Source organism: Lissotriton helveticus, chromosome 6 (assembly GCF_964261635.1).
Source record: "Lissotriton helveticus chromosome 6, aLisHel1.1, whole genome shotgun sequence".
Lineage (NCBI taxonomy): Eukaryota > Metazoa > Chordata > Amphibia > Caudata > Salamandridae > Lissotriton > Lissotriton helveticus.
In genome coordinates, this window is record NC_136067.1 from 1030077778 (window position 1) to 1030099276 (window position 21499).

General features: G+C 46.6%; 1 protein-coding gene across 2 annotated transcripts in view; it reads right to left on the reverse strand.

The window, feature by feature from the left end:
- The window catches only part of GINM1 (glycosylated integral membrane protein 1), a 320213-nt gene that overhangs the window by 121012 nt on the left and 177702 nt on the right, over positions 1-21499 (reverse strand). For both annotated transcript variants that reach the window (XM_078648657.1, XM_078648658.1), the window contains exon 5: positions 14842-15001. In XM_078648657.1, coding sequence (XP_078504783.1) covers positions 14842-15001 — 160 coding nt within the window. The remainder of the gene's footprint in view (positions 1-14841; positions 15002-21499) is intronic.

Sequence of the window (21499 nt, forward strand, 5' to 3'; positions counted from 1 at the left end):
AAAATTCCAGTCGATCACACTATCGTAGGCCCAGATGCTGATAATAAAATGTATTGTAGCATAGAGTCCAATTCAAAATTAGTCCCTCTTTGTATCCCAAAGGGTGAAGCCCACATGAGGAGCTATGTGCACATCCACCCTGGGTTTTTTAGATTATGCCCTAACAAAATGCTGTACATGTATGTTTAGTGAAACAACAAGATTTTATTCATGACCAAAACATATGTCACCTTTTAGGCTGTGTAAAGCTTGTAGTACACTTACCCTCTTGGAGGATTACCTACGGTCACTGAACAGACATTTCGAAGTAGAAACCTCTACTTGCGAATCTGTCTTGGAATCTGAATCTGTGCAAGCATCCCTTTAGAATGTATGTTTAAATTTCCAAGTGTAGAATCACAAACTGCAGAGTTTGGAATTCTGCTTATAAAAGCCTCTGCAGCAGATTTCTCTCCTGTGGACTGGAGTTATGAGTTATGAGTTATGAGTTTTCCTGAAAGGGCATTATTAGTATTCTGATGTCATAGGCATGCAAGATCATATTCAACGAGCCCTGATTTGCTCACCCTTCAGCCCTGCCCCAGGAGTTGTATACAACCCAAAAATTGCTAGATTATTACTTATTCTGATATTCATTTTATATAATACAGCAGACTGTAAGGAGATGCCTAGTTTTTGAATGATCACCCTCAAAGCTTTGGCCTGATGCTGCTGGTTTTTCTACGCAGATTTCATGGAGGCCTGCTAAAGAGACCCCAGTGCCAGTGCTTTGACCCTTAAACTTGTAACTTTAAATTGGCTATACCCAATTGGCATAACTTTCATCAGTGGTTTTCTTCACTTGCTGCCTGCTTCAAGCCTCGCAGGAAAAATAAAACGACAATCAAAAGATTTCATCGCCATTTTATTTTTCCGAGGTGCGCACTGAAGCAGCCAGCCTACCTTAGGGATATGCGGGACATATCCTCTGCTGCCGATTCGCAGCACAGGACAGGAGCCGTAGCTGGCTGGATGCTCCAACAGGCACATGTCACTTTGGCCAGCCGCCTTTCGCTGGCCAAAGTGACATGCGCACTTTTCACCTTTCCACTTAGCTGTCTTAGACAGCTGGGTGGAGAGCAGAAACACGCCCCCCAGCGCCTGCAGGAGCGTCGAGGCAGTCTGCTCCAGCCAATCCTGGCGCTGCTCTCGTCTGAGAGCAGCATCTGGATTGGGTAAGGGAATTGCCTTGGGCCTGTGCTGAAGGCCTGGAAGAGAACAGCACAGGACCGGAGGACTTGCAGCTACCAGCAAGGTAAGTGCATATTTTCATTCCATTGAGCATTCTGCTTTTAATTTAGTCTTCGGGTCCTCCTACGTGCTGACTGACTTATTTTCGAGGGAGTCTGAGCCCTTCTACTGCCCACTGTGATGCCTCTTCCTGGCAGGTGTCCCTTTGCCATTGCATAGGTTCTGCCTGGGTGGTTGGGGCGTATGAGTTGACAGGGTCCTACCTGGATTAGAACAGGAGCCAAAATCTTCGAGGTCAAAGTGCCCTCAAGGAATAGCCAGTCAGTCTCCATTCTGTCACTGTGCTTTGTGATATCCTGGGTAAGTCCCAGCAGCACTTCGGGCTTCTGGTTCTTGGCAGTACTTAGAAACTATTTCACCCCCACCGCTTAAACAACAATTGCAGAAACTGAATTAATCGTCCCCAATTACGACCCCCCTGTAAGTGGGAGATTTAACTTGCGTTGAAAAGCTTGTGTCTGCAAAGGATGGTAGTGCCGGGGGGCCCATGGAGGGGTTCGGCACCAATGGATATTGATTGGGAGATCCTCTTCAGTGCCAGTTGGGTACCAGATTCTGGTGAGGGTTTCCATTCTTTTACTGAAGGGTGTCAGATTCGGTTTGGTTTATTGCACACTTCGTTCCACCTTACTTAGTATTTGAACAATAACCTTGCAGTTCACAAAGCCCAAAAGCTGTACTTTTCCAGCAGCAGACTTGGCGGAATCAGAGTTAATCTTGAAGCAATTCCTCTAAAAGGTCATACATTATACCGTCTGGATGTTTTTGACAACCTCTAAGGAGTGAATGATACGGCTGCTTCAGTGTCTAACTACCTGTACCATGTGACCACTGGATTCCCGCAAGCTTCTGAAGCCTGACACCACGCCTTAAGTCCTGCTCTGCGCCAATTGCAGGTATGATTCATATATAGGACAGACCTTTTGCCTACCCTAGTGCGACCCTTTGAATCTCTGTGCACTGAGCACCTTTACATATGTCTTTTAGGTGTGAATACGAATCACGATATACCTACGCTACGGCAATCTTTGTGCCCTCGTGCAGGTAAATATTTTCTATTTCTCATGGAGTCTGAGTAGGCATTCTACAGTACGTTAATGTACGTGTCTGACACCAATTCTGTACTTTTTTGCAGAATCATTTTCCCAGTCCCCGTCCTGAAGAGAACCTTGAATACTTAGGTTCGAAACGCGTCGACAATACCACCCTGTGGCTACAACAAAGGGTGCCGCTAGGATGTAATCATACCACCACTCTGTATCCTAGCCTCGCAACCCTATTTAACATTACACCACAGGCTTTCGTTGACAGGCAGGCTTGTTTTCGATCTCAATCCCGCCTGTCACTTGGTTTTTTCAATCTCTAGGACTGGTGCCCGTTTGTTTGCTTATGGACTAATCTCTGCACTGTATATAATTGCAATTTATTTGAATTATTATATATATGTTATTGTTTTTTGGTGTCAAACCATTTTTGTTTGATTCATTGTTGCAAATTTGTAAATGTGTACATTTGTAGATACTGTATATATGAACCTTTTGATCTGACAGTGGTTTTGTTTGTGCTTGTGTTTCAAAAAATTGCTGATAAATGTATAAAAAAGAAAAATAAATTCGTTTGGAAAATTAAATCCAGTGGTCACATGGTACAGATTGACTGTGTGTCTGGGGAATTGTTTCACGAATAATCCTGTCCAGCCACCTTGTTCTGTTTTTCCTATTGTTGAGATCCGGGTTGGTCAGATGTAGGATCCGATACCTTTACTGTTTCACAGTCAGTGTCTAACTAAGCAGTTAGTTCCAAAGTCTCCTTCTTCATAGGCCAGAGACCTTCTATCCTTATTTTTAGGTCTCGCTAGACGAAAGCAAAAGCGAAGCTTTTGCTGTCTATGCGAGACAACTTATGTAATCACTTTTGGGGGAATGTGGACAGCAGACTGTCACGAGCTTCTCCTGCCGGAGATTTGACCTCGTGAACGCGCACGCTTTCGCGTTGGTGAACAGGCAGGCACACACATGCACGCAGGCAGGCACACACACACACACGAGCGCAGGCAGGCACACACGTGCACACACACACACGCAGGCACACAGACACACACATTCAGGCAAACTCACCCCCCCCCCCCCCTTACCAGGCTCGCACCACTGTGGCCAGCGTGTCCAGGTCTTCCAGCCGGTACTGCGGCGGCTCCTCTGGAAGCGGCGTAGGCGGCTCCTGCAGAGAGGTAGGTGGGCACCAGGCTGCCTCCTCTCCTTGTTTTATGTTCGTGCCTGTGTAGCTACTGCACGGACCCAGCGCACTACTCTCCTCACATATTGGGCGCGTGGTCGTGAAAGGAACAAGCCAGGCGGGCCACGCGCACGCGCCCCCCCCAAGGAACTCTAACCGCCGCCCTCGCCTGCTCGTCACAGCGCCTCGCGCATACACGCCGCCTCGCGGTGGCAGCCGACGTCATGAGCGTCCTGCTGCATCTACGAGCTGGATGAGGACGAAGAGGAGACAGCTGCGACGGGAGAGAGGGGCAATCGAGTGGTTAGCGACGAGCACCTGCTAAGATACGCACCGGATCCCGTTATCGTCAGGGGCGCTGGACATATCACGGTGTAAGAAGGAGAACGGGGAGTGAGGGGTGGGGGAGCAATGGACAGAGAGGAAAGACTGCAATAGCAGCTGCCTCGTTTAAGCCATTAGGTACACTTGTCGGCCATCTTGAAGTGGGTTATTTGATGGTGTCGTCCGACGAAATGCCTATATAAATCTTTGCACATTTATTATTATGACATTATATAAAATAAAATTCTACGGTAAGCACATATTGAAAACGGATACGTGACTAGTGTTAACACAGAATACTCGAACTGTTATGGGCCAGTAGGTACTACAAGTATTTGGAACTTGTCGAATACACATAATTTTATCAGTCAATTTTTCCCGCTACTGTAGGTTAGAGACTGTCTTTGGTCTGTTTAGAGAAAGTGTACGGTACAACACACCTGCCTGGTTTGTCGGAGAACTCCCGCGTGTCTGTAGTTCTTTTAGTCTCCCTTTTGTGTCAATGATGCCTAAGCTCCATTCTGTGTGTGCATTGCTGCTATGGGGCTGGTCTGGTCTTATGAATTGGTTTTTAATGAGAGCAGGCAGTTGTTAGTGTTTACAACTGCTAATTGCTGCTAAGCACCAGTCCTGTAGGACGCGTGATAATTTGTTTGTATGAAGCGTGGTATGTTGTAGCCACTCGTCCATATGTTAAACTTATCACTATAATATCACGTAATTATCCCCGCGTTTCATCTTTGATCTTCTCTTTGTAAATACACGCATGTGAGGTTAAAAATGTTTTTTTTTTTAACTCTCTATTCGTTTTTACAACGCAGAAGCACATTCCATGAATGGTTTTCTCGAGGCGAATGAAACATGCTCCGATTTGCGCTTTCTGAATGCCTATACCTATTGCATTTAACAAGTTCGTTAAATTTGCAGCATGGTTCCTTCAAAAGTATGTATTGTGTGAAATCTTTTCACTTTTGCCATTATTTAGACTATACTGAATAGTGTCAACGAGGAGTGCTGTAAAGCACGGTAATCGGGGATCTAAGAACCCTCCAATTAAAGAACTTTGTCTAAGAACCCTCCAATTAAAGAACTTTGTATATTTCACCAGCCACTATCTAAATTTGTCTCCATTTTATACGTGGTTTACGTTCCTAACCACTCTTACATTGAATCAATGTGAGTGTTGGAGCTATTCAGGACACCATCGCACTGTTACTCTTCCCAGTCTTATTAAAAATGATATGTTGATCAAATTGACCTCTATCAGTTTGATTTGCACCTACAAGCTCCTTGCCTCCAAAATGAGCACACCACAAAACGGTTGCTTGCCTTCTCGTCCCCATAGCCATTATTCTCTTTGAAACATTTTGAACTGCAAGGTTGGTGGAGGCGTGAAACGCATGAATATGAAAGCTCTAACAGGAGGGGATGTGGCCTTACAGCTAGAGCAGTCGACATCGAAGCTGGTGAACCGGGTACGAGTCTCGGCAGGGACGCTCAAGATCCTATGATACTGGGCAAATCACTTAGTCTCCCCTTGCCTAAAAAATGAATGTTTTCGTCTGTAACGCAACTGGTGCTCATATGAAGCGCTCCGATACCTTCGGGTCAAATTCGCGGTATACAAAAGCCCGGGGGGGGGGGGTTTGGGGGAGGGGGAATGAGGGGACAAGAGAGTAAATCTAAAAGATTTTTGGCTATAGTTCATCCTTTGACCTTGAACAATAATGGACTAAATACAGGGCTAAAAGATGCCTGGTGGCACGCTGTGCTTCATATCTTACACCGGGCTACATTTCCTTTCTCAGGATTACTGCTGTACAAGCATTGGGGTTAGCTTCTGTTCTACTAGCAGTTGTATCTCATTCTGTCTGTATAAGGGTCACTGCACATGATACTTCTTCAAACCAAAAGCAGCCCTGCTAAAAAATGTTCAAACCAGGCCGTCCCCTTCTTCCTCTCTCATCAATCCCTCACCTTCTTTCTAGTCTCTATTTTGCTGTGTGGGACAACTGCGCCTTTATAGGGATTTTAGCTATTAGCATTCTGGTACTTGTATTTTCGCTTTCACCGTTCTAACCAGGAGTTAAGAAATGCCTGTATTTACTTGGCATAATGTCAAACCTGGAAGAAGCTTCCGTAAATGTCATGGCCTATTTAGCAAGAAAACCCGCAAGGAAAAGACATGCATCCATTCGCATGCACCCGATACGCCTTAACTCTATATGCTTGGATTTACATTCCCAAACAAGGCCTATATGTTCTGTAGAGAGCGTTAGCAATCTTTATAGCTATGCGCCTGCTTTCAGTTTGTAACCAGAGACTATTCAGCTCTCTTTCGTTACCCCTCCCTTCTTGTCGCACCCTTTTCACTGCCAAGTCAATAGGGTGCCAGCGCTTACCACAGCATGCATGCTGGCAGCCTGTCTCTTCTTGGCGAAGGCGACAATTACAGTAGAAGTACATAGCAACAAAGTCACAAGCACGCTCTGCACAAGCATGTTACTAAGCAGCATAGCAAGCAGGGCGCCGGTCCAGTCCACTGCACTTTGCTGCAGGTGAAAAATCTTTCAGTGCACTTGTCTGCCTTTTGTATGGAATGCATTCTTCCTCCGTGTGAACAGTTCTTCAAAGCCAATAAAGGGGTCGCTTAAGATCTTGGGATACAAGTCATGAAACGTACCCGCATTTATTCAGTTCCCGTTCTCTGCATCGTTTCTACCCGATGGAGAGCAGTCTGCCAGCACTGCCCCTTGCCCCAGCCATGTTTCACTTCATCCTCTAATGAACTTTTTTTTTAATAGTAACCGCCGAAGGGGTTTATCACCCTTTCACACGTCGACCTCTTATAGGAAACACTTATTATTGGAACAAATAATATTAAACAGCAGGCGTTTGCAATGTAATAGGTCTTGTTGTGCCTTTCTGCCCCCTGTTAGACTCGTTTTTGGTGCCCTTCTGCCCTGTTTTTCTGCCCTTCTGCCCTGTTTTTCTACCCTTCTGCCCTCTGTTAGACTCGTTTGTTGTGCCTTTCTGCCCTCTACATCACCACATCATCACTCAAGTGCTACCCCAGCATCACTCAGCACCACCACATTATCACTCAGCACCACCACATTATCACTCAGCACCACCACATTATCACTCAGCACCACCACATTATCACTCAGCACCACCACATTATCACTCAGCACCACCACATTATCACTCAGCACCACCACATTATCACTCAGCGCCACCACATTATCACTCAGCGCCACCACATTATCACTCAGCGCCACCACATTATCACTCAGCGCCACCACATTATCACTCAGCGCCACCACATTATCACTCAGCGCCACCACAGCATCACTCAGCACCACCCCAGCATCACTCAGCGACACCCCAGCATCACTCGGAGCCACCCCAGCATCACTCGGAGCCACCCCAGCATCACTCGGAGCCACCCCAGCATCACTCGGCGCTACCCCAGCATCACTCGGCGCTACCCCAGCATCACTCGGCGCTACCCCAGCATCACTCGGCACCACCCCAGCATCACTCGGCACCACCCCAGCATCACTCAGCACCACCACAGCATCACTCAGCACCACCACAGCACCACTCAGCACCACCACAGCATCACCACAGCATCACTCAGCACCACCACAGCACCACCACCACCACAGCACCACCACAGCACCACTCAGCACCACCCCAGCACCACTCAGCGCCACCACAGCACCACTCAGCGCCACCACAGCACCACTCAGCGCCACCACAGCACCACTCAGCGCCACCACAGCACCACTCAGCGTCACCACAGCATCACTCCGCGCCACCACAGCATCACTCCGCGCCACCACAGCATCACTCCGCGCCACCACAGCATCACTCCGCGCCACCACAGCATCACTCCGCGCCACCACAGCATCACTCAGCGCCACCACAGCATCACTCAGCGCCACCACAGCATCACTCAGCGCCACCACAGCATCACTCAGCGCCACCACAGCATCACTCAGCGCCACCACAGCATCACTCAGCGCCACCACAGCATCACTCAGCGCCACCACAGCATCACTCAGCGCCACCACAGCATCACTCAGCGCCACCACAGCATCACTCAGCGCCACCACAGCATCACTCAGCGCCACCACAGCATCACTCAGCGCCCCACAGCATCACTCAGCGCCACCACAGCATCACTCAGCGCCACCACAGCATCACTCAGCGCCACCACAGCATCACTCAGCGCCACCACAGCATCACTCAGCACCACCACAGCATCACTCCGCGCCATCACAGCATCAATCTGTGCAACCATTCAACAACAACTGGTTCAAATATGTTCTCTCAATGTTTCAAGCTTTATTACAAATGTCACAAAAAGATGTTAATATTTCACTTCTGTTCTTGGATTTTCATCACAATAAAATACACTGAACATTATCTTCACAAAAGTTATTTACAAAAGTTTAAGCTATTCCCATTATAAATTACAATCACTTTTATTTAAGTATTAATTATTAAAATCCATTGTTATTTGTAATATCAATACATCCTAAGTCACGTAAATACAAAACATGTTGCATTACAAATGCTATAGGTGTCACATTTGCGAAAGTTATAACTATTGGCATTGTAAATGACAAAGCTATTAATTTAGCTATTTTCAAAACCAACACTTAAATAAAAAAAATTGTCATTTACAAGACCAATAGCTCAAACTTTCATAATGCGAGACCTATTACATTGCAAATGCTTGTTTGAATGAGGGAGAGGCACGAGGGCCATCATGTATAAGACGCAACTCATGCTTTGAAAAATAAGCAGAACGTCGTAAATTTCCATTCATAGGGGTTCCTTCGAGATTATAATTGCAGCACTTTACAAAACAACAGTATGGCAGTAAAGAGGAAAGTCTGTGTAGAGAGCAGTCCGGGCTCTCCTATACAATGCTGCACTGGCATGCACTCCTCGGGGCGGGCTCGTCCCGAGGAGACAAATACACACCGGAAGACAGCTCAGGGTCTTCCTCCAACACACAGTAACACGAGTGGTGTGTATTAACCCCTTTGGTGCTCATGACGGAGCGGTTCCGTCATGAGCGTCGGTTGATGACCACACCCGTTTTTCAGAACGTTCAGCACAGCGCGAAAATTCGCGCCGCGCTGAACGGGTTAATTTCAGTGCTGCGCAGGGTCTAACCACACCAGGCTGAGCCGCTCTACATTGGCGAGGAGGCCGGTCGAACTCGAGTGCCTATATCACCTCACCTGTAAGGCCAGCGGCGGTGTCCCACGCTGTCCTACGCTGCTCTGTTGCCTGAGAGGCTGTGGTGCCTGTTCGTGAAGCCGCCGCTGCTTGCCCTGGGGCTGCCCTTCCTCGCCCCCGACGCTGAGCTTCCCGCCGCACCTCCCGTTGATGCTGGAGAGTGAACAGCTGATGCCGCCGACCGTGAGCTGGAGAAGGGGGCGAGTGAGGAGGCTGGTGCACGACCACACCCCATTCGGCCACGACGCCAGGTGCGCTCCCTGCACACTCTATCTCAAGGATGCGCGTTCCCTGAGGCCAAGCGGGAGTGCGCTGGGACCGCTGATCTGCTGCTGCGGAGCCGATCAGTTTGACAGCGGGTAAGTCACCAGGGGGAGGTCATCAAACTGGGAAGACCCCGCCGGCCCAGCTTTCCGTGTGCCAGCTGGGCCCTGTGATATGAGGCAAGTACTGAATTGCCTTAAGGGGGGGATTGAAATGCGTCACCCCCTCATCCAGTAGCTGGGTACAGGACTGCCTCACCCTCTCCTCACATAGCTGGGACATACTGAGAGGCCCACAGGAGCGCACACTCTAGAACTTTGAAGATCACACTCAGTCCCAAAGAAGAGCCCACCTGCCTACCCCCCCGCGGCCCTGCTTGGGACGCACAGCACACACTGGGCCTTGTTGGGTCCTGGGAGCAGATGGTGTGACCCGCCTCCACAGGTCACGTGTAGCAAGGACAGCACCCCTACCCCCACACACAGTTTGGAGCAATGAGCACGCCGCCCCAAGCAGGAGCAGCAGGCCCGAAAGGCTGACGCGGGTGAACCCCGGAGGGGTGCCAACGCACCACCTCAGGTGCACAGTCAGGTTGCCCTCTCCCCACTGCCTCACTTCAGCAAAACCGCTGACCCAGCCACGGCGCCCCCTGCTGGAAGGCGTAGATAGGATGCCTGAACCACAATTTTAAAGGTACGAGGGAAACAGATGGGACAATGAAAATGTTGCTGCTCATGTACTATGGCGGCATTGAAATCTATGACCTCTTCGAAATGTTGCTGGACACTGGCGACGACTACGAGGCAGCTGTCAAGGCGCTCAACATGCGTTTTGACCCCCAGCTCAACCCCGATTTTGAGCGATTCAAGCTACGGCAGGCGAAGCAGTCGGACACTGAATCGGTGGATATGTTTTACACGTAGAATTGGCGAGCACGTGCATCTTTGCCGATCAGAGGGAAGAGACACGAGCTCAAGTGATCCAAGGGTGCCGCTCGGTGCTACTGCGAAAACTGATTCGGCAACTGGAAAGATCACTAGATGAGATTCTTGTCCACGCCAGCTCAGATGCTCAAGCCGAAAAAATGGAGGGCCCCCTACACAGAAGCGCCACCACCGCTCAAGCCCCCAGGTTCACACCCATCAAAGAAGAGCGGGTTGAGGCCATACAAAGGCGCCCAAACACTTTTCGCCCCACACCACAGCCATCAACGTGCGGAATGTGTGGCAACTGTGGCATGGAACACCTACCAACAGGAACGTGCGGAGTAAAAGGGAAGACCTGCTCCCGATGTGGAAGCCCAACCACTTTGCCAAAGTGTGTAGGACTAACCAATCTCGGCAGGCCTATGCCAGACCTAGAAGAGCGACGCAACAGTTGCATCAGTTATCATTTAGAGGCCCACAGTCTAAAGAGGACAGCCCGCCGTAAGGACGCAGTGTCACCCTGGAAGACGGAGACGACGTGTTCGTCATATCTTTTGTCAGCCAGCCAAATAAGCACAGATGGCCTCCACCTATGTGCTACGTGGAAATCGAGGGATCCGCCACCAGAGCGTTAATCGACACAAGGGCATCCATAAAAGTTGTGGATTCAGATCAGTACAAGCGTTTGTTTCCACGACCCCCGCTCGCACCCACAAAAGCCAAGATATAAACATACGGAGGGACTCATCCACTTCCCCTCAGAGGGGCCATCGAAGCTACGGTCACGAGTGGCCAACACTCAACGACGACCCGTTTTCACATTACAGAGGTAAAAAAAGGAACCCTCCTCAGCTGTCCAACGGCGGAAGACTTGGGCCTAGTTTTTTTTGCTAATCAGATACATGACTCTCACACTGAGGCCATCTTACAAGAGTTTCCAAAGCTGTTCAAGGGTTTGGGCAAACTGAAAGGGAAGCAGTTCAAACTCCACATCGATACCACGGTCAGACCGAACGCCCTGAGACATCGAAGAGTGCCGTTCCCTCGCCGCCCTCAAGTGAGAGAGGAATTGAAAAAGGCTGGAGGACCTCCATGTTATAGAGAAAGTGTCTGGCCCAACCCTGTGGGTCTCTCCGCTGGTCGTTGCCCCAAAACAGCCGGGGGCATTCGACTATGCCTGGACATGAGACTTCCAAATCAAGCGGTCCAGAGAGAGCGTCATCTCATGCTCACCATGGATGACATAGTGGCAGACCTGAATGGCGTCCTGCGGTTTTCATAGTTGGACTTGAACGCTGGATACCACCAGCTTGAACTAGAGCTGGAGAGTAGGTTTATCACCACATTCTCTACCCACGTGGGCCTCCAGAGGTACACGAGACTGAGTTTCGGGGTGTCATCAGTGGTGGAAGTTTTCCAAAACGCTATGAGAGAAGCCCTATCTGGCCTGCAGGATGTAATCCATCCGAGTGACGACATTCTGGTGTTCTCGAACACCCTGGAAGATCACCATGCTCACCTCCGAGCCACCCTTCAGCAACTGGAATACTGTGGCCTAACCCTGCACAAGTCAAAGTGTTCCTTTTATCAAGAATCCATAGACTTTTTCGGATACATCTTTACGTGCGAAGGGCTATGGGCTCCCAAGAAAGCGATGGCCATCCGATTTGCCAGCACACCGAAGACGCCCACAGATGTCCGCAGTTTTCTGGGTATGGCTACATACTGTGGCTGGGTTATGCCGAATCTGGTCCCTCTCTCTGAACCCCTTAGCGCCCTCACTTGTAGTGACCAGCCCTGTGAGTAGACCACAGCAGCCAACAGAGCATTCAACACCATCAAAACAGTGCTGATGGACAAGACAGTAATGGCGTACTTCCACCTAGGACGACGCACCGAACTGGTCATGGATGCTAGTCCCGTTAGCTTAGGAGCAGTCCTCCTCTAGGAACACAAGGGGGAGGTATGGATGGTAGTTGCCTATGCCAGCCGGGCCTTACCGGACACTGAAATAAGGTAGGCCCTGATAGAACGTGAGTCCCTCGCAATAAAGTGGGCGTGCCAGCATTTTCATCTGTACCTGTACGGAGAAGAGTTCCACGTCATAACGGACCACAAGCCACTGCTTCTTGTGTAGCGCCCCCCTAGGATCGAAAGGTGGGCTGTGCATCTGCAGGCATACAACTTCAAGGTCACCTACCGCCCAGGAGCCCACAATCCAGGAGATTATCTCTCAAGACACCCAGAGACATCAACCGCCCACCGATGCTGCATACTCCGAGGCCGTCGTCAGGAAGATCACCTACGAGGCATGCCCCAAAGCAATGACACTGGAGGAAATCGGGCTGGCAACAACCAACGATGAAAGGCTAACCAGAGTCAAGAGTGTCCAAGTGAACAATGGGTGGACACGTTTCCTGGATGGTGCCCATGCGCTCAACGCCGAAGACAGCCATGCCCGGCAGCAACTATGGAGGATCCGCAGTGAGCGCAGTGAAGGAGAGCACGGGGTTGTGCTACGAGGACACGTCATTGTAATCCCAAAAGCCCTGCAAGAAAGGATAGTGATGCTGGCACGTTTGCGGAACAAGGTATGGTTCCCGGGAATGGGCACCAGGGTGGAAGACAAGGTACAACAGTGCCACTCTTGTACAATCACCGGCAGTGTCCCCGCACCTGCGCCAGTCATCACCGAAGAGCCGAGCGAGGTACCCTGGTCCAAGATAAACATCGATTTTGGATGTTTTCCAGATGGCCGCAACACACTAGTGCTTGTAAATTCCCAATTGTAGAAGTGGTCACATCGACAGCATTCACACATGTGAGAAGAACCCTAGACAAGATCTTTGCTCTCATAGGCCTGCCAGATGAGTTCCGGTCAGACAATGGGCCCCCATTTCAAGGACGGGAATTCCAGGAATATCTGGAGAAGAAGGCGATTGACTAACCACTTGCTCCTCTTCAATTTACATTTAGCTCTTACATTACTGTTTAATTGCCTGCCCTGCACACCCATGGTCTCCATATCCGCCTTAGGCTCTATTCCTAAATGTGCATTCTCTTTTGATTGCTCACTATTGTCTTCAAATGTATTAATGGCATAGCCTTCCCTTACATCTCTCCACTTTTCTTTATGTGTTTTCAACAATAATTTCTATCCTGCTTAGCTGTTCCTACTAGTACACCTTTCATCATGTTTAGTTCAATCCCATTTGTAATCTTCATTGTCTGCCCCCCTAAGTAGAAGAATGCATATACTCTCCTTATCTACCCTGCCATCTATTAAAGGATCACCTCCTTTTCTTGTCACCTCATATTGTATTGAATTTGCATTGTTTGTATTCATTTACTGTGAAGTGCCTCACCAAAAGTTATTCAAATTAAAAAATGAAAATGTTGCTCTACAATAGGAAGACAAAAAAGAGGGGAGGAGAATTTGCCCTTTCAACTCCTTCCATCCACGAGCAGTTGAATAGCTCTTAGTTTCTTTCTTGGTGCTCCTCTGCAGCCATTATGACCAGAGCTGAACGTATAACAGCCACCTGGAGAGGATTTTACTCACAGCCACCCTCCTAAAGTGCATTGCGTGATTAGCAAGTGTGAAATCTCATTGAGTCATGAAATTCACAAGAGCCGTTACAAAGGAGAGTCAGAATATTAGGTTTCCGTTCTCTGCCATGAAGCAAGCCAAAAGGCAATACATAGGAGTGATTAAACTCCCAACAATTCTGTACTAACAGTGATTTTAACAAATTCAGATTTTTGATACCTCCAGTTCAATTATGCCTCTGGAGCAAGGGCTTACAGATAAACGCCCAGCTTTAAAACACATTCTTTGTAAATGAATACAAAAACTTTAAAGAGATTTGTTAGTGAGCCTGGGTAATACATATTTCTGTAATTCTATGCTCCACTATAGATTTCTTGAGAAATCTTCTAAGAGTTGTTTGCCCTCTGAACGTGCCTTGCTACTACTTATCAAAGTGGGCCCTAATTAAGTTGAATTGGCATGGGTGTTTTTCAGTCCTCAATTAAAATAAAGAGTACACAATGAATTAATAGAAAAGCGAGTATTAAACGACATTGTCTGTTAAAAGCCAGAGAAAGCATCAACAAAGTAGTATTTTTTGGAATGTACTTCTGTTACACTAGCTAAGTTTGCATTCATTACATTTTTGCAAGCTGATCAGCTGCAATGATAAAAGAATACATAAAAGTGCATATTTAAATTTAGTTATAGTGTAATCCAAAAATCTTCGGACACAATACTTTAACATATAAGCAAATCAAAAAGTGACAGAGACAACCCAGATATATGAAATATGGAAAATATAATCTTCAAATGTGGACCTTGTTAAAATTAGTGAAAAAACAATCATCAGAGCCTATACTATAGCAGTTCTGCTCACCCTCACCGATGAAGTTAAACAAATCTAACAAGTGCTCATATTATTGAACCAATACAGGAATAGTCGTAAGTAGCATTTTTCAGATAAAATAAAATTTTCCTTTTCACTATATGTCTGCATTTTCATTCAGTCTTTACCTTTTCCCGAATGGTTGGGAACTGTAAATAAAACGTCACTCTCTCTTGGTATGGAATGCAGCATGCTTTCATTCAAAGGAACAATGTAACGTGAATGTCTTTTCACAAATAAGTCTTCATTGACGAGGATTTCCAGCACCACAGTCTCCTCTTGTTCAACCTGTAAGAAACAATGACGTGCCTGTGAAACACATTCAATACTACTTTATTTTTCTGCATTATATAGACATTACATTAAATGTTTAAACAATTCATCGTCATATTTCTAGGTTCTAAGAAAAATGCTATTTCTACAGTCAGGTCAACGGAAAAATGCTATTTTTGAAGTTGGCACTTGAGGACAAATTTTGTCCAATTCAACATACCTTCGATGACCACATTAAAATGAATCCATAATCAGGGAACACTAGGTGGATGCTATACAGATTAGGAAGTAGAATGCACACTTCTTTCAATATTCCGTTTTGCACCTGACATCAGCTCATAGACATGACACAACAATGATGTGCTTTGGAGTTTCTCGAGTTTCCACAATGGGCAAGCAACAAGATTTACAGAAGTATACTTTCAATGCGGGGAGAAAGCTGCCCACAAAAGGTTAGATCACTGATTAAATCACTGAATGTCTAAACACAATGTCTGATGACTGGCGGCATTGCACTTCCTCAGCTATAAGTTCACTCTTTTTTTTCAGTTGCAGGTAGACCTTTTTCACATCTCAAGTATAGGTATTTTTTTGGAAGGTACCAAAGTTATTCAGTGCTTGAGGACTTCTACAAGTCTCATTGGGCTGCTAGCAGTTACAACTGCTTGACAAACCCCCACCTTCTTATAAAGCGATTTCAGCCAGGAGAGTCACTGAAGTTCAGGATAGTGAATTGATGCCTTTATTCTATTATTCAAGGCTTGTTTCATAGACAATTAATTTTATACACATTAAGAAGAGGCTTTGAGTTGGCAAATCACTGTCACTGGAAATTGTTGGCCTTCAGGAAGAAACTATTACAGAATCCGAGAGAGCAGAAGGACATTCTAACCATTGTTTGTGTAGCTTAAACTGTAATGTTCAGGGTGAGTTGATGGAGAATTCAAAGGAAAGTTCTTGAATTGGAAGGTATAGTCTTTTAGAAGGACAACAATTTTGACAACACAAAAACTATACCTGAATGGTCCTAAAAGTTCCCAGTAAATCTTGTCTTGGAATGCTTGCGGACAACAGTAAAAGAAAACATTGTGCAATTTGAAGGTACGGCGTATCTCAGTACTGGGGGTACTTCAACAAGACCCCTCTCTGGCTACAATTTTGTATACACTTTGTAACAGGGGTCTGTATCAGCATCAGATACCATGGGAGGAAATTGAAACGTATATAGCTGCTGCCCATAATTTGGAAAGGTGGAGAGGAGAAGTTAAGATATTTTTTTCCCTACCTACATGCACAAGATCGCAATCTACGATTTCCTGAAATACAAAGACGTTATCATATCTATAGTTTGGATTTAGAAATGGAATCTGTAATGGGACAGTGAAAACCAAAATACAATTCAAAGGAACAGCTTCAAAGGAACAGAAAGGAATGCACTGCAAAACTTTCAGAGCTGTAACATTTGTGCTTTAAAGGTCAATCTTGGGTGCTAACTTTGTGGTAAAGGCATGTGTCAAAGGAATGTGTGGCAAAGGATGTATCCCATGACAACTCAGATGTAGGTCTCACCATGTTATGGGCTACTTTAAAGCAGTCCTTTGAGGCATGTTCCTGTTCGAGGCTTCTCGCCAGAAAACAAAGGTGAGATCATGGAAGGAACTAGAATCACAGCTTAAGGCCATGGGGATGGAACACAAACATATTGCCTCCTCTAAACTTTGGAGTAAAATCTTAGAGTTGCGCTCCCAGGTGAAAGCCATAGGCAAAGCAGAAATACACCTTGTTGTGGACCTAATAAAATATTTACTCATCTAGCATTAAGGCGGGTAAGCTGATGGCTTCTCAATTGAAGACGAAGGTTGACATGAACAGAGTGAGAACAGTCACAACCAGTGTGTAGTCAGTTTCGGAAGATAGAGCAGTGGAATATTCTTCTGCGATTTCTATTAATCATTATATTCTAGGCATAAGAAACAGGGTTATTGGTTTAGGGTTGTGGTTCTGAAAATCTGGACCCTGTTGTTATCCCGATATCGAGGTCCTTTTCCGTGTCACAAAACATCCACATACCATGACGAATTTGGTATCGACGAACCGATAATGACTAGGACATCATTCCTGTGCATTTGCATCATAATCGAAGATTGCCAACACCCCTAAATCGTAGTTTCCGTTCCGACCCCTTAGACTCCATCTTGTAAACGGCATCCATCTTACGTCTTGCCCTCATGATAAGTCAATTAAAGGTCGAGCTTGATCCAAAAGGACACGTCCACCTTCCCTGACTTCCCCCTGACCTGTCCCAACTGACTCCACTACCTTCGGCCAGACCTGTTTGGGCGGCTCCTCACCCAGTGGCCGAATACGATAACATCAGTGCATAACATTCCACAAACCATTCACTACATACAGACCATGCTTTCTGCAAACACGCACCTGTCCACGTTCCTTGTTTATGGCCAGTTTTATGACTAGGAGGTGCCCTTCTTTATTGAGGTTTCATCGATATCTGATGGGAGTTCCAGGCCTAACTGGGTAATCTATCAACGAACTGGACATCTAAAATGTGGGCTTGCTTACATGACTTCGCTCTTTGTATTATTGTAGAAATATGTGTACAGCCATATCATAAACTCAAGAATTCTTGCTTGGAGCTATATACTGTGTATATAAGGAGAAGGCTGGCTCTGTAAAAACGAACAGTCTCCCGAGAACCTACTGTCCGTGAGGTGTACTTCTGGGATACGTGTTACTTGGTAGCTGCCAATAAAACTTGATCTTTGACTGCGATAGAAGACTCATTGTTTCTGTGGTCCGGAACAAGGGAGAACTCAGAGGTCTTCGGGTGTTATCCCCTGGCACCACCGGGTTCCTAAAAACCCAGCACCTCAGTTGGCGCCCAACTCGGGGCGGTATCAAGCGGCGACGGTCCAAGCCAGATGTTCGTGAGGAGCTTCGTGTGAAAATTCCGGAGGACGGCCAGCCACTTCAGCGACCCTTGTATGTCGACGTGGTTCCGAAGGTCTTTGCTGCGAGGTTCCCCGCGTCCCGACGGCTACGAAGGACTGCTGCCCTGACTATCGCCTTGTTTTGGACCCAGTGATCCTTGGTAGAGCGAAACGATAGACGAGTCTTCTTGCGACGTCACAGATCTTCAAATACTTCAGTTAAGTATAAGTGGAGCGTCTCCCAGTCCTTAGTTTGTCCTTAGTTTTTGGTATCCTTGAGATACGCTTTGAGTTGGTACTTGCAAGCCCCAAAGCCGAAGGACTCGTGTATTCACGAGAAATATCGTAATAGATAATCCTTTGAAGTTTGAAGCTAGACTAGTGAGCGAAGATGCCTGGTTTTAGCAGACTTGGAAACTTGTTTTGTCTTGGTTGTAGTAAGGACTCCCGATTAGAGGATTCTTGGCCGGTTCCTCCGATTGGAACTCCAATGTATGAGCTCTACGTAAAACACGGCGTAGGTCCTATCGCATATAACGAAGTATGGATAAAATACACCCGCAAGGATGGTGTTTTAAAATGGCCCCAATATGGTAGTTTCGACTCAGAAATATTAGATAACTTAGAGGTCAAATTGTTCAAGAAAAAAGCCCGGCCGGCGATGTTTGACTCTTTCCGCCTATGGCGCAAAGAAGCCAAACAGAAAGAAATAAAAATAGCAAAAAGGAATAAAAGAGGTATGTCGATGTTGCAAGCTGCCGTTGCATACAGACATAACGAGGAAGAGCAGGAAAGCGAACAAATGCTTAGGAGCAAGAAACTAGCAGTAGATAAATGTTACCCGATGTTACCAAATAAGGGACAGGGTCAAGAGAAAGGATCCGAGAAAGATCCATTAATGTCCCACTTATTAAATTCGCCACCACCCTATGCACAAAATGCCACAGCACCTCCGCAACCTTTAGTTGCACCTCTGGTAGCTGTTATACAGGCTCCTTTACAGCACTCACCAGCTGCTCTTCAGCTGGCTCCTGTTTCTCGGGTGCAGCCTCCTCAAGGCTCACCGATGACATCTACTTCTCCTACTGTTCCTTCTAAAATTTCGCCTAGCGCACCTTCTAGTCTCTCTGATACTCGTTCTACGAATGTTTCTGTTTCTGCTCTGCGTGACTCTGTTCTACTACCAGTTATTCCTCCATTTTCACCTTCCGTCTGGCATAAAATGGCCAGCATTGTTACTAACTTTCCTTCACCACTTTTTCGGTCGCCTAAAACGACCCCTAATACGGAACGAAGACAATTACGAAGCCAAATGCCCGATTATCAGGAAAGGGAATCATTGAATAAGCTAGCACGGAATTGGGCTATTGACACCGCAAGATATGATGTAGAGTCTGCATGAACGTTTTCCGTCAATGGGATGAACCAACGCAAAGATACGTGTTTGAGCAGATGTGTGTTTTTCTGTGTGAGGATTTGGAAGATAATGGTCAGAAGAGCAACCAGCAAGAGTTGTGTAGTGTACGATTTAAATTTGGGGAGGGTATGATTGTGGGTCCCGACGTTGAAAAAGCAGTTGAGATATTATTATCACATCGAAGTACGGGTGGTAATTCTGGGTCATCCTCTGAAAGTGGTACATCTAGTAGGAAAAGAGCGAGACAGTACCCCATGAGAGAGGTTCCTCCGGTTTGGAGGGAAGGTGACGCAACTGCAGTTCCACCGGTTCTGCCTCATTTCCAGCGCGTATGGGTACATGTCCCCTGGAAAAGATCAGAAGTTTTAGCACTCAAGCAGACACTACCCGATCCCCGTAAAAACCCGACTGGGTATTATAAGGAGTTGTCCCAAACTGCAAGCTCATGTATAATGAATTTAGCGGATATAGACATGTTGTTTGGGAACGTTGTTCCACATCCTTTATGGAGTAAAATTCGTCATACGGATCATGACCAAGAATTAGGTGACTCGTGGGCGAACATTGCGACTACAGATGCTAGACAAGTCGGTGGTTTCAAGCCTGAGCCGTTAATAGCTGAACTTCCCGATAGAATTATTGTGTACATGAAGACAATTATGCCTGAAGTACGCGTAAACTGGGACAAGCTATCTGCATGCAAGCAGAAGAAAGACGAGAATGTATCTGACTTTTTCACGAGATTCGAGGAAACTTTCACCGATTATAGTGGTCAGGATATGGCTACCGAGGGTGGCCAAAGATTGTTCGTAGACAAATTTGTACATAATTTGCTTCCTGAACTGTGCACTAAACTAAAAGATTCAGAGAGTGCTTGGGCTGTCTCTACGTCAGCGCAGATTTTAGCAACAGCTCAGTACTACGAAAACAGGCGCAAAGACGAGCTAGATAAGGCAGACAAAAAGACGAAAGATTTAAAAACTAAAGTTCTTCTCCAGCAGGCCTATCCGCCTCGTATGGCTAGTCAGCCCAATTATCAGCAACAACCGCAGTATTCGAGAAACGCGCAAGGAAACGAGTTTTCCCATCAGCGTGTTCCGTATGGCCCGAATCAATGTGCGTATTGCAAGGAAGAGGGCCACTTCAAAAGTAATTGTCCGGCTCTTGCGCGACGCTTAAACGGTGTTTTAGGTGTAAGGGGAAGAGGTGTTCAACATGCCCCTAGAGGTAGGGGCCGTGGAAATTTTGCCCAAAACACAGCTTCTTTTCCGCCTCAGAATTCCATGAATAGCTTTGACCAACAGAATAATACATCGTCCAGGTCAGCTCAGTACTATGCTGACGACTATTACACCGAACACGACAATGAGGGTAACGATTGCTAGGACAGCCATGGACAAAGAGAGGGAGTTGTTTCAGTTCCAGTAGATCAGGATGGACCTTATGTGGAGGTAATTACCTCAGGAGTGTCAGAGCCATTTCTGCTGGATACTGGTGCTACAAAAAGTTCTATTATGCACTCGAAACTTCCTGGCGCACCTTTGTCTGGCGAAATGAATGTCTCAGTAGGCTTCTCTGGCGCCCCTGTTAGAAACCCGATCTCTAGTCCTATATCCCTTTCTGTTGGCCGCTGTGAATTAGAAGCACCCCTCATTCTTTCAACAGGTTGCGGTGAAAATTTGTTAGGACTGGATTTGCTAAAGAGGTTGTATGCGACGTTTTACTGTTCTCCCTCGGGAGTACAACTTACTTTAGGGAAAAAAGTCATTTCTCCAATGTATTTGTCAGAAGAAGATATTCCAACTGAATTGTCATCACTCCCTGATATACTGTGGGCTAATGGTTCTAATGATGTAGGTCGTTTGGAGATAGCACCGTACGTTATAACTTTGAAAGCCAACGTTAGACTGCCACGTATTCCCCAATACAAAATATCTAACAAATGCGAAAAGGCGTTGTTAATGATCGTTTATGATCTGATCGACAAAGATGTTATCGAAGAAACAACAGGTAACGTTTGTAACAGTCCAGTTTTTCCGGTCTTAAAACGTACTGATCCTTCACGACCACCTGTATACAGGTTCGTCATCGACCTCAGAGAAGTGAACAAGGTAGTTATACCGCAGTTTCCAGTTGTCCCCGACATTA